Below are 14330 nucleotides of genomic sequence, written 5' to 3' on the forward strand. Positions count from 1 at the left end.
TGTGAGTTTCCCCTCTAAGTCATGCACTGCCCTGACTTGGAACTATACTTCCGTCCCTTCATTTAGCTGGCTTTGGAACTCCCTTTCTAACAGCACAGATGCTGTGCCCTCCGCCATATGGACTGCAGTGGTTCAAGATGGCGGCTTTTCACTCTCTTCTCAAGGGCAGTTAGGGATGGGTAATAAATACTGGCCTTGACATTGACACTCACGTCCCAAGAATGTAAAAAAGGAGCTGCAGGAGAAATTTACTGAAATGGTTCAAGGGACGGCACAGTGGTTAGCACTGTTGCCTCGCAAAGCCAGGGACGCAGGTTCAATTCTGGCCTTGGGTCACTGTGAAGAGTGAATGTTCTCCCCATGTCTGTGGGGGTTTCCTCCTGGTGCTCCAGTTTTCTCCAACACTCTGAAGGTGTGCGGGTTAGGTTGACTGACCATTCCAAATAGAGATTAGTGTCAGGGGATTCGCAGGGTAAGTGGGGTTATGAGAATAGGGCCGGGGTGACATCGTGGTTGGCACAGACTTGATGGACCAAATGGCTTCCTTCTGCACAGTAGGGATTCTCTGATTCTACGATTTCAATTCTGTGGAGAGACCACTGAAGCTGGGATTGTTGTCACTACATTAGATTTAATGGAGGTCTACAAATTAATGAAGGACTTTGATGGGGAAGTTGTCTCCAGTTGCAGGAGGGTTGGTAAGTAGAAGAGACAGATTTCAGATGATTGGCAAAAAAACCAGGGAAGACACGAGGAAAACTTTTATTTTCAAAATGAATGCAATGATCTGGAATGCACTGTCACGTAGATTGATTCAATAGTTACTTTCAAAAAAGAATGGGCTAGCCATTGGGAGGGAAACATTTTCACAGGGCTACAGAAAAATAACTGGGCAGTGAGATTAACTGGATAGCTCTACCAAACAGCAAGCACAGGCATGATGAGCTGAATGACCACCTTCTGCCTCTTAGTATTCCGCGATTCTACGTTTTTAATCATTGTATTTGTCACAGTGAACTTACCTGGTGAGGTTGGACGCAGTTTGAATTGAGGTTGGGGTACCTCGTCCCCGGATCTATTGTGTACTGGTCAAAGTTTTTGTTGATGTTTTCTGGTGTGGTTTGAGGTAGCAGGCGATAAATACTTTCCCTGGAAAGAGGCAGGGGGGAGGGGGGAGCAGAAAATTCAATCAAGTTTAATAACTCTCCAGCAAAGCAGGATACAAAGACCTCGCATTTCTCTCACCTCTCAGGATGTCACAAAGCACGTTACAGCCTCCGAATTACTTCTGAAGCGACTGTTATAAATGTAGGGAATACGTCAGCCAATTTGCACATAGCAAGGTCCACAAACAGCAATGTGAGAATGATCAGACAATCTGCTTTAGTGATGTCGGTTAAGGGATAAATATCAGCCAAGGAAAACCTGAAGGACTCCCCCGCTTGTCTTAGAAACCTTGGGATCTTTTGTGTCCACCTGAGAGAGCAGAAGGGGCCTCAGTTTAAACGTCTCATCCAAAAGACAGTACCCGCAGCAATGCAGCACTCCCTCAGTGCTGCACTGAGCGCGTTCGGTCTAGATTACACGACAGCTTCTCTGGCTGACACTAAAGAGGTGTCCTGTTCAATGCAGATTCCAAACATGGCGGGAATCCAGAGCAAATCACATCAAAAACATCAATACTTCCAACAAGATGGAGGCTTTACAAACCGTCTGGCTGAATTTAGCTGCAGTGGTGCATCCCAAAACCTGCTCTAAACTGTTTCCCACACTCTTTCGTTCAAAATGACCAACACCGTGACTTGCTCGAGACGCAAGTTGATAACTGGGATGAGGGCAATGGGAAATCCGGGACATCAGCGAACATCAGGTCCTGAAGCAATAAGGTTTTGGGATTGAGAAACAAAGGAGTAATGGAGAAGAATATTAGATGAACTGGAATCAGATACAGAAAGAGAAAAGTAGAGCAGAATGTCACCACCATAGAAGATTCTGGGGTGGGAAGACTATTTCCACATCCTGACCCTGAAGCCCTCTGGGTCCTGCCCACCTATGTGATCTTCCTGGCGGTGGCCACAATACCACACAACCCTGCCACAGCAACCTCTGCAAGACATGCCGGATCATCGACATGGATACCATCATCACACGTGAGAATACCATCCACCAGGTACATGGTAAATACTCTTGCAACTCGGCCAACATTGTCTACCTGATACGTTGCAAGAAAGGATGTCCCGAAGCATGGTACATTGGGGAGACCATGCAGACGCTACGACAACAGATGAATGAACATCGCTCGACAGTCACCAGGCAAGACTGTTCCCTTCCTGTTGGCGAACACTTCAGTGGTCACGGGCATTCAGCCTCTGACCTTCGGGTAAGCATTCTCCAAGGTGGCCTTCATGACACACGACAGCGCAGAGTCGCTGAACAGAGACTGATAGCCAAGTTCCGCACACATGAGGACGGTCTCAACAGGGATCTTGGGTTCATGTCGCACTATCTGTCACCCCCGTGACTTGCCTGGGTTTGCAAAACCTCACTTACTGTACTGTCTGGAGACAATACACATCTCTTTAAACTGTGATCAGTGCTCCTTCCACTCACATTATCAGCCACTTCAGGTCTTGAACAGCAGGTTAGGTGTAAGGATTCGCAATCTAATCAGTAATCTCTAAACTGTCTGTGCTTTATATGCTCTGCCTGAGGCCAGAACTCTCCATTCACCTGACGAAGGGGCTAACCCGAAAGCTTGTGAGTATATTATCAAATAAATAGGTTGGACTAAAACCTGGTGTTGTCAGACTTTTTACTGTGTTTACGCCAGTCCAACGCCGGCATACCCACATGGTGGCCATTTAACCAGCCATCTCTGTGATCCCCATCCAATTAAAGACGTCAAGGAGGTTCCATAGGCGGTAGGGCCTGAGACTTTGACAGACAGCAGCCCCGGCAGGAGAGTTGGTGCTACCAACATAGGAAGGAGACAGCGAGAAGCTGGAGGAGCCCTCTATTAAAAACTAAATTGGTAAAATTGATGGCAGCCACAGCTGTCAGGCCTTCATTGGTGAGAAAGAATTCTACCGGGGGCGATCTGTGGCCTGTTAGCCTCTGGTGGCCTCAGCTCCTGTGGGGGGTGAAATTAAAAGTGGTGACATTGGTCAGCAAACCCCCCCCGCCCCACTTCCCTCAACTAGTAGGCCAGCTCCTGGGTTTCAGCCTCTTTGGGTGGGCCCATCTGCCATTGGGAAGAACCCAGTGTTTTGACCATTCTGCTCCCAAAGGGGCAGCCGATTATCAACAATTGGCCACTCTCTGCTGCCGGTGGGTAACCATTACCCAAACAGACCCCTCTGCCAGGAAGCTTGCTCAGAGGCAGCAAGGGTTCAGCTAGACATAGCGACACCAACTTTCATAAATAGTCCGACCTCCCACCACCAAAGCTGCCTCCAAGTGGCTGGCAAAATTCTGTTCAAAGAAGATTAGAATGGGGGAGAGAGAGACAAAAAGTAGAGATAGGAAGGAATCTCATAACAAGTTCCTACCTACAGATTACAAAGGAACAACTTGTTCCTTTACAGAGCTGCAGTAATTAATTGGCATTGCTTCAACAACTATTATTAAAAGGGCACTTAAACTGTTAAATTACAGCCCTAACGTTCCCTGGTTTGCTTAAAGATCAATTAATGCGTAACTCGATCCAATCATTAAGGGCAAGATGTCATCTGTGTGAAGTTAACTGCAAAAAAATGTAAATTGCCTAGCAAGTTCTAGAGATTCACAGCCCTGGGCATGTCTCTACATCCACTTAACTTGCTAACTGATTTGTGCAATAATAATAGCGTGTGTTGTTAACATGACATTATACTTACAGCAAGATCCAATGATATTAAATCTATTCTCTCCTCCCACTTTCCCCTTCACCCCTCTGTTCCTCCCCCTCCCTCCCCCCTCCTGTCTCTCTTTCCCCCTTTCTCCCACCAGTCTGCAACTTCTGACGGCGTCCTGACAGTGACTCCTTTCTTGTGAGAAAGGAGATCAGCCCAGAGATTCCAGCGAGAATATTGTGCAGTTGTAACCTCTCGGTGCAAGCTTTGAAAATCTCCCCAGATTTCTGGGATGGCAGATGAGTAAAGATAATGAAGCTTTTGCAACAAAATCCGTCACTGCTTCTTTGAGAGAGAAAAAAAAACATTCTTGCCATATCTGTAATCTGAATAAATCAGTCCAAACAACATGCTCGGCACATCAAAAACTCATTCCTGGAAATGGTCCAAAGAATACAATTCAGACTTCACAACAGTGTGTTTTGCCTGTTGAAGGTCAGGCGTGATATTGCACACAGGGCATCCTGGTTTGGTGGTTCCTCTCCAACCAAAGGATTCTTGGTTACCGCTTCATTCGCAGCTCAGAGTTTGCATTGCAACTTAGGGCCTTGAGAAACTTTCAATAGGTTACAGTCGGTGTTGTTAGCTACCTGACACCACTATACTCACTCAGCCCCTCCAGCCTTTTACCACCATTCAATTAGATCACTGCTGAACTGTGCCTCAACTCCATCCACCCAGTTTAGCTCCATTTCCGTTGGTAACCTAACCCGACATCAAGGCGTGCTGGTTAGGTGCACTGGCCATAGGGGATTTTCACACTAACTTCACTGCAGTGTTAGAGTAAATTTTTTTTCCCCTCTTTCTTCTCATCTATCACTCTCAACTTTTCAAAGCTTCCAATCCATCCACAGCTTCTTGTTTTCTATTCACTTGTGGGATTGGGCGTCACTGGCTGGCCAGCATTTATTGCCCATCCCTAGTTGCCTGTGGGCAGTTGAGAGTCAATCATGTTGTTATGACTCTGGAGTCACGTGTAGTCTAGACCAGGAAAGGATAGCAAATTTCCTTCCCTAAAAGGATATTGGTGAACCAGATAGGCTTTTCCAACAATTGACAATGGTTTCATGATCATCAGTAGATTCTTAATTCCAGATATTTTTAAGTGAATTCAAATTCCGTCATCTGCCATGGCAGGATTTGAACCTGGGTGTCCACAACATTGGCTGAGTTTCTGGATTAATAGTTTGGCAAAAATACCACTCGGCCATCGCGTCTTGGGGGAGAGGATTCTGCATTACAGTGGTTAGCACTGCTATCTCACAGCACCAGGAACCTGGGTTCAATTCCTGGCTTGGGTCACTGTTTGTGCGGAGTCTGCACATTCTCCCTGTGTCTGCGTGGGTTTCCTTCTGCAGTCCGAAAGACGGGCTGGCTAGGTGCACTGGCCATGCTAAATTCTCCCTCAGTGTACCCGAACAGGCGGCAGAGTGTGGCGACTAAGGGATTTTCGCAGTAACTTCATTGCAGTGTTAATGTTAATCCTATTTGTGACACTAATCAATCAATCAATAAATAAACAAATCAACCCTATGCATGAACACTAGCTGTACAGCCTTAGCCCAGTAGGCAGCACTTTCTCCTGGAGTCTGGAAGTTGTGGGTTCAAATCACAGTTCAGGGACAAAACCTTGGCTGATTTTCCAGTATGGTACAGTGAGAGTGCTGCACTGTCAGAGGACCTGTCTTCCAGTTGAGACATTGAATCCTGGCCCTGTCTGCACTCAAACTTTCATAAATTATATAGAACTTACAGCACAGAAACAGGCCACTCGGCCCAAATGTTCTAGGCTAGCTTGATGCTCTTCCCCACCCTCATTTCACCTTATCAGCAGATCCTTCTATTCCTTTCTCCCTCACGTACCTAGCCAGCTCCCAATTAGTGAACAAATGTCCATTATGGAAAAGAACCATAGAATCTCGACAGTGCAGAAGGAGACCATTTGACACATCAAGACTGCATCGAGTCTCCAACAAAACATCTTATCCAGGCCCAAACTCCTGTCCTATCCCCACAGCCCACACAACTATCATGGCTAATACACCTAACCTATACATCTTTGGGCACTAAGGGGCAATTTAGTGTGGTCAATCCATCCCACCTAATCTTTAGACTGTGGGAGGAAACCAGAGTACCCAGAGGGAAACTCATGCAGACACAGGGAGAACATGCAAATTCCACCCAGACAGTCACCCAAAGCCGGTATTGAACTCGGGTCCCTGGTGCTGGGAGGCAGCAGTGCTAACCACTGTGCCTGTCATGCTGTTCTCGTTCCACGTTACAAGGCTGACTCTTAGTGCCCTCTGAAGAGACAGCAAGCCATTCATAAACCAGAGCCTTCAACCTCTCCTTGGGAACAATGACAGCAGCAAAAAAAAAACCTGAATGCCCCATTCTCTTCGGCTAATCAGCAGGCAAATCCTTGGAATTATTTCGTACCCAGAGTCTGTGTTAAGAGCTTGTCCAACTTCATCACTGTGACAGCACAGATTAGTAAAAGAAATTCCAGTCTATGTTTGGTGTTGGTTTGTGATATTTCTCTATGGTTTGTTTTCCCAGTTGGCAATCTTTGCAATAACACTGCAAAGCCCTATGGCGTGATTATTATTTCAAACATTCTGTTGTCACCTAGTAACCACTCATTCCGCAATGGAGTCAGACCCCAAAGTAAACACCCAACCTCATAGGATTGGCAGCACACAAACAGGCCATTCAGCCCATCTGGTCCAAGCCAAAGCTTATGCTCCACACAAGCCTTCTCCCATCTTTCATCACCTCGTCCTATCGGCATGTTCTCCTGTTCCTTACTGTGTATTTAACCGGCTTCTCCTTAAAGTGCATCTGTGCTGTTCACCTCAACCTCCCCGCTCTGGTACCCAGAAGGGAAAAAGCAGTAAAATGGGGAAATAAGAACACTGGTCTGAACTGGTCTTGTATACTTCAAAATGGAACACCAGTAAAACGGGGAAAGATGAATACTGGTCTGAATTATTTTTTTCCTTGTGTGTAGCAAGTTCCATAGTCTCCTCATACTCTGGGTAAAGAGGTGTCTTCTGAATGTCCTATTGGATTTAACATGGATGGTCTTTTGGCCCCTATCTCTGGTCTCCCCCAAAAGGAGGGGGGAGCCAGATCTACCCAATGAAAGCCTTCCTAATCTGAAAGACCACCCCTCAGTCTTCTCATTTGCTTCACAGCCTGTTCAATCTTTGCCGTGTGGAAAAAACGTCAAACTTCCCCCAGAATCTGGCTATTTACTTCATAAATGTACGCGCACACAGCCCTCTCTCTCACCTCTCCGCCAAGATCTCCAGAGATGGCACGTCCTCTGCCCACCTCTTCACCATCCAAGCCGTGTCCAAAGCTGCCAGGAATCCTCGGGCACACCCAGTTCCCATTGGCCAAAAGGGCTACAATTGATTGAAAGAACACAGGAAGGTGAGTTAGCAGATAGAGTGTCATATTAGCAGTGGCTGCCTAACACAGAGCACTGGGTACAAGCAGTTAAAGTCATCCTTATCCTGGCTTCTTGGGGTCCTTGACACTGGGAGGTCCACAAGTGGTGGAGTGGGGGCATTCTTGCTACTCGTTGGTCAACATCAGCAAACCTACAATGGTCAAGCTAACACTAGGGCTACAATAAGTCTGATCAGGCAGGTTTATCATGATTATTGGTGGCACGAGGTTTTCTGGCCCCCTGTGGTATGTTTTCTGGTGGTGGGGGCAACTCGCTGTTAGCCACCGGCAGGACCTCCTGGTTCCGCCGAGGTCTGTGATGTTTTGTATGCTGGACCTGAAGGTTCCACCGACAAGAAGAGCCAAAAAATCCCACCCAGTATCACAGTCACTACTCAGTGGGTAGCGCCCTCACCTCAGAGTCAGACATTCATAAAATCATTGAATCATACAGTGCAGAAGAAGCCCTGCTGCCCATCGAGTCTGCACCGACACGCAAGTAACACCTGGCCTCCCACTAATCCCATTTACCAGCACTTGGCCCATAGCCCTGAATGTTATGATGTGCCAAGTGCTCATCCAGGTACTGTTTAAACAGATGTGAAGCAACCTGCCTCTACCACCCTCCCAGGCAGCACGTTCCAGACTGTTTATTTTACCCCCTGGGTAAAATAAAGTTTTTCTTCAGATCTCCTCCAGACCTCCTGCCCCTCATCTTGAACCTATGTCTCCTTGTGACTGATCCTTCAACTAAGGGGAACAGCTGCTTCCTATCCACTCTGTCCATGCCCCTCAATCTTATATACACCTTGATCAGGTCACCCCTCAGTCTTCTCTGGGGATTAAGTTCCTACTTCAGAGAGTTTAACGTATAATTCCAGGCCAACATTCCCAGTGAGAATACTGAGGGAGTGTTGTAGGAATTGCTGTGCATAATTGGCTACAAATCTTCTAAAATATAGCAAATGGCTACACCTCAGAAAGGCTTAATTGGTTGTAAAACACTCTTTAGGAGAAAAGAAGCTGCATAAATGCAAAGCCTTTGTTTCTTTTTGATCAAATAGACTTGTTAACAGGACACATTTCCAGTCAACTCATGACCCCCCGCGGTTTGCGAGTCTGTCACTTTAATTATTACGTACTGCATTCAACATGTTTCCCTCGTTTAGCAATGGTTAGTATCATGGATTTGCACCAGATGTTTGGAATGGTGTCTGTGCTGTGGATGTTGGTTAAAAAGCTTCGCTACCACTTCCTGCTCTGTGATCTGATGCTCTTCAGGAATTCTGGGTAAATACCACTGACTCTTGTGGCTTTGCCAGACTTGACTGTTGTCAGGATGTTGTCCACTTCCTGTTCTGGCTATTATCAGATCACTGTCCACTTCTTGTTATGACTGCCACGGGGCATTGCCCACTTCCTGTGACTATCGTCAGGGTGCTATCCACTTCCTGTTGTGGCTGTCGTCAGGGCATTGCCCACTTCCTGTGGCTGCCGTCAGGGCGCTGTCCACTTCCTGTGGCTATCGTCAGGGCGCTGTCCACTTCCTGTTGTGGCTGTCGTCAGAACGTTGCCCACTTCCTGTGGCTATCAAGGTGCTATCCATTTCCTGTTGTAGTTGTCGAAGGGGCCGCTGTCCACTTTAAAAGTTATTTATTAGTCACAAACAAGGCTTACATTAACACTGCAACGAAGTTACTGTGAAATTCCCCTAGGCGCCACAGTCTGGTGCCTGTTCAGGTCAATGCACCTAACCAGCACGTTTTTCAGAATGTGGGATGTAACCGGAGCACCCGGAGGAAACCCACGCAGACACGGGGAGAACGTGTAGTCTCCGCACTAACAGTGATCCAAGTCAGGAATCGAACCCAGGTCCCTGGCGCTGTGAGGCAGCAGTGCTAGCCACTATGCCATCATGCCACCCCTGTTGTGGCTGTCATCAGGGCACTGACCACTTCCTGTTGTGTTTAATGACGTGACAAGTCTGTTTGCTCTGGGGTATTCTTGAAAAACTGCATCAGGGCCGTTTTTACCACCTACTTATCTTCCCTGCTGGTCAGTGGAACAACAGCATCAGCACTGATTCCAGGCTGCTGGTCTGGCTGTTAACTCAGCTACTCCCAGGCAGTGTAGCAGTTTCCGCATCTCTCAGCTCGAGTGCGTGAAATCAATCTTCTCCGCTGTATCCTGCCATCTTATGAGGCATCCTTCATCAAAATACCCCACCACAGCAGAGTCTTTACTTTGTTTGTATTCTTCCAGGGAGGCAATGATGCACACAGCCATCACCACGCTCTCAGCAACATAAAACACACCCTCCAAAATTATTTGCTGTGTAAAAATGCTGCAACAAATCAAATCCATTTTCAACAAACAACATTTCCGCCTACACCTTGGAGAGCAAATCAGCTGCCCACACATAGCAAACAACGAACTCGCAATGGGACCAGTCCTCACACCGACCCTCTTCAATGTATCACACCTACCCACAAAGTTACTGCTTTTCTCATAGACTTGGCCCTGTCATTTCAGACTAAAGGACTTCAGGACATTGAGAAAACACTCTTCAGAGATCTATGTTCTCTTGAAGTCTACTTCAGAAAATGGAAACTTTGACCAAACACTGCCGAGATTGTTTCAGCCTTCCACCTGAACAACTCGAAGGCCAGGGAAGAACTTCACGTCCATGTTGTGTGGCCGAAAACTCACCCATGATCCAATACCAAAATACCTAGGCATGGCCTTTAACCATTAATTGACCTACTGGCACCCACCCCTCTGGGAACACCGCAGCCAAGGTCAAGATCACCAAGAGTGAACATCACATGGAAACTGGCAGGTATGACCTGTGGCAACAGAGCCAACACACTGCTTCACTCTTCATCCCCTCCCCCCCACCAGCCCCCTGGCCTACCCAACTACAGAATACTGCTCCTCAGTCCAGATCAGAAGCCGCTACACAAGTTTGGCATAATATCCACCTCTGGGAAGTCAGGCTGATCATTTGAGGGACACTGAGCTAGCATTGAACCTCCTGATATTCGCAGCGAAAACATCCTCCTCAAAGAACACCCCTGTCTGACAGCTAATGAAGCACTCTCACTAGCACAGCAAGTCAAACAAAATGCTTGTCTGAAATCTCATAGTCCCAACTGGAACACATTCTACACCCTACAATCTGACAACAGCCCCACGTCTTGATGGTACACCTCCTAGTTGACTGCAAACGTCATCAACCCCAACCTAGCCAGTGACCCGAGTGAAGGCCCAGGTTTCAATCTTCCACAGGAAATCTGGACAATCCTTGACCACCTGAGGACAGTTGAGGAATGATGTGGCCACATGCTACATGACTGGAACATGAGGAACAGCTAAAACTGTGAGGGTGGCCTTCCAACTCAGATCACTGGCCGTTTACTGCACTCCTGCCCTGAGTGATTCATAACATTGAATAGGTTGTTAACTTCAACATCAAACTATAACTGCTTCCCCAGCCAGACCAATTAAGTAACACAACGTGTATTTAAAGGCTGTCTGTTGATGGAGGTGTTCTGAATTAAGATCTACATAGCAATTTATTACAGTAAAGCCCACGTAAGTCCACAAAAAAAAACCCTGCTAAAGAAAGGGAAAAGCAGAGTTTAAACAGCACTCACCTCTAACAGACTGTCCCCGACAAGAGCCACCAGCAGGCGATGGCCGCATCTCTCTCGAATTAATGCAGCATTCTCAGAGGCGTACATGCAGGTGAAGTCAAACATGGCCACGTCAGGTTGGTCATAATGGTTCATCGCAAAGTCCAGGGCGGGAAGCTGGTAGTTAGTGGCAAAGTCGGCCGCCTCTCTCGCGTAGGACAGGAGGGCTTCCTGGTTCACGTTCTCACTGCACAGAAGCATTTCTGTATCCACATAATCCTGCGGGAAGAACGCAAGAGTCAGTGACATTGGAAAAGCCTCTCCTCTCCTTAAAATTTGGGAAGATTTTGGGAAGCATAGCTTCACTCAAATGCTAGTGGAGACTCTGTCTCTCTAAACGCCTCAGAGGCTGGCTGTCAAGTGAAAATTTCAAACCTGAGATTGATAGATTTTCACTGGAGAAAAGGATTAAGGGCAACACAACCAGGGCGAGCAAGTGGAGTTAAGATGCAGATCAGTCATAATTTCACTGACTGGTGGAATAAGTCTGAGGGGCTGAATGGCCTCTTCCTGTCCACTGCTTCTCCTTACTGACAGTGCAATCAATGAGTTTGCAAAGACAAACTGTTGGCAGTAAGAAATGGAGAATAAATTTGCATTTATATAGCACCTTTTGGGACTGCGGGATGTTCTAAAAAAAATGCCATAGTCAATGAAGTACTTTTGAAGTGTAGTCAATAGGAAACATGGCTGCCAATTTCTGCACAGCAAGCTCCCACAGACTGTGGCGTGACGATGGGCAGATAATCTGATTCAGGGAATTCAGTCGTATGGGAAAAGGTTCTTGAGTTGGAGACTGAGGGGAAGGTTGGAGAGACTTCTTCTTACAGAAAATGATGATGATATGGCATTCACTCCTGGTGTTAGTCAATGAGGCTGAAACGAGGCCTATATTCAGGACTGGATTGGAGAGGTGGATTATGAAATGGGGTTGGGAACAGGGTGGGTATAGTTGGTTAGAACTACCTGTGCAGATAGAGGGGAAAGGCCAACAAGAGTTGGTTGGGTTGAATTACCTGTTCTCCCACTGTAACATTTTTAAAGCATTTCCTATATTACTTTATTATCTTGAAGGCTGTTTCCGCTGGTTAGAGAGTCCAGATTTATTTGGGGAGGGGGGTGCATCAGACTCAATAAGTGGTCAGTCATTTAGATGAGGAGAAATTTCTTCACTCAAAAGTTGCAGAGCTTTTTACCTCAGAAAGCGGTGGATGCTCAATGGGGAATGTGTTCAAGATTGAGGTCCATAGATTTTTGGGTACTAAGGGAATTAAGGGATATGGGGATAGTGTGGGAAGATGGTCTCCATGACTGCTGTGAATGGCTTAGTAGGTGCAAAGGGCCAAATGGCCTACTTCTCCTAATTCCTTATATTCTTATTGCCTCACCGCAAATTATTTTGGGATGTTCTGAGGACATGATGGGCACTATATAAATGTGAGGAATATTGCTTATCAATGACTGAACAATGCAAGACAATATAGCCAATTTAGGATTTATTTATTGGCAAAAGGACCACAACGGGGGATTCAGCCAAAATTTATTTTATGAGATGAATTGTTCTGTCTTTTCTTTAATTCATTCATGGGACGTGGGCATCGCTGGCTGGGCCAACGTTTATCGTCCATTCCTAATTGCCCTTGAACTGAGTGGCTTGCTAGGCCATTTAAGAGCCAACCACAGGATGTGGAGCCCCACACTGACCAGACCAAGTAAGGATGGCAGATTTCCTTCCCTAAAGGAAGTTGTAGTCTGGAATGCACTGCCTGTAAGTACAGGGGATGTAGATTCAGTAATTACTCACAAAAAGGAACTGGATAAATACTTGGAAAGAAAACAATTACAGGGCTGTGGAGGAAATGGAGAGGGGGAAGAGCACAGAGGTTGGGGAGAGGGGGAGAGAGGGAGGGGGAGAGGGAGACGGAGAGGGAGAGGGGGAGGGGGGAGGGGGAGGGGGAGGGGGGAGAGGGAGAGGGAGAGGAGGGGGAGATGGGGGAAGGGGGGAGGGAGAGGAGGGGGAGATGGGGGAATGGGGGAGGGAGAGGGAGAGGAGGGGGAGATGGGGGAAGGGGGAGGGAGAGGAGGGGGAGATGGGGGAAGGGGGGAGGGAGAGGAGGGGGAGATGGGGGAAGGGGGGGAGGGAGAAGAGGGGGAGATGGGGGAAGGGGGGGAGGGAGGGAGAGGGAGAGGAGGGGGAGATGGGGGAAGGGGGGAGGGAGAGGGAGAGGAGAGCAGAGCTATGGGGAAGAGGAGAGGGAGAACATTGAAGGAATGAGAGAGCAAGGAATAGAGCGAGAAAGAAAACGTGCAGCAAGGGAAAACACCAGTGGTAAGACTGTGTGAAGCAAGAGCAATGCATTGATAACAATGTGTGAGAGTGATAAAATCAGCTCGCAGGCTAGTGAGAACAAGGAGCACTCGCTGTATCAGTGTGTGAGCATCTGTAGCCAGTAGTTTTACTTTGGGTGTGAGTTATGGGTTTTGAATGTAGCTGATTTGTGTAGTGCGTTCAGCAAGGCTTTGCCTGGGGCTGTTTCTCAACTGTTGACAGGCTTTGGGTGCTGTTGTGAGGTCAGTCAGGGAGGATAAGGAAATTGGTGACAATTTTGGACTGTGATTCCCCCCAGTTACTGTCAGGAAATAGGGTCGCTACTGGCTTTCTTCATACATGATGTGGCGATTCCGGCATTGGACTGGGGTAAACACAGTAAGAAGTCTCACAACACCAGGTTAAAGTCCAACAGGCTTATTTGGTAGCACAAGCCACTGGCTTTCAGAGCGCTGCTCCTTCATCAGGTGAGTGGGAGTTCTGCTCACAAACAGGGCATATAAAGACACAACCTCAATTTATAAAATAATGGTTGGAATGTGAGTCTTTACAGGTAATCAAGTCTTAAAGGTACAGTCAATGTGAGTGGAGAGAGGGTTAAGCACAGGTTAAAGAGATGTGTATTGTCTCCAGACAGGGCAGTTAGTGAAATTTTGCAAACCCAGGCAAGTTGTGGGGATTACAGATAGTGTGACATGAACTCAAGATTCTGGCTGAGGCCATCCTCATGTGTGCAGAACTTGGCTATCAGTCTCTTCTCTGCTCAGCGACTCTGCGCTGTCATGTGTCCTGCAGGCTGCTTTGGAGAACGCTTACCTGAAGGTCAGAGGCTGAATGCCCGTGACCGCTGAAGTGTTCTCCAACAGGAAGAGAACATCTTGCCTGGTAATTGTCGAATAATGTTCACTCACCCGTTGTCATAGCGTCAGGAAAGGATGGCCCGAGGCATGGTACATAGGG

At 47.2% G+C, this 14330-nt stretch overlaps 1 protein-coding gene across 8 annotated transcripts in view; it reads right to left on the reverse strand.

Moving 5' to 3' along the window:
• LOC145343759 (F-actin-monooxygenase MICAL2-like) overlaps positions 1 to 14330 on the reverse strand; it is a 255306-nt gene that overhangs the window by 141384 nt on the left and 99592 nt on the right. For all 8 annotated transcript variants that reach the window (XM_080190063.1, XM_080190062.1, XM_080190065.1 and 5 more), the window contains exons 8-10: positions 11003 to 11260; positions 7185 to 7300; positions 1023 to 1149 (exon numbers count right to left, since the gene is read on the reverse strand). In XM_080190063.1, coding sequence (XP_080046189.1) covers positions 1023 to 1149; positions 7185 to 7300; positions 11003 to 11260 — 501 coding nt within the window. The remainder of the gene's footprint in view (positions 1 to 1022; positions 1150 to 7184; positions 7301 to 11002; positions 11261 to 14330) is intronic.

Source organism: Carcharhinus amblyrhynchos, chromosome 6 (genome assembly GCF_965287045.1).
Source record: "Carcharhinus amblyrhynchos chromosome 6, sCarAmb.v2.hapA, whole genome shotgun sequence".
NCBI lineage: Eukaryota > Metazoa > Chordata > Chondrichthyes > Carcharhiniformes > Carcharhinidae > Carcharhinus > Carcharhinus amblyrhynchos.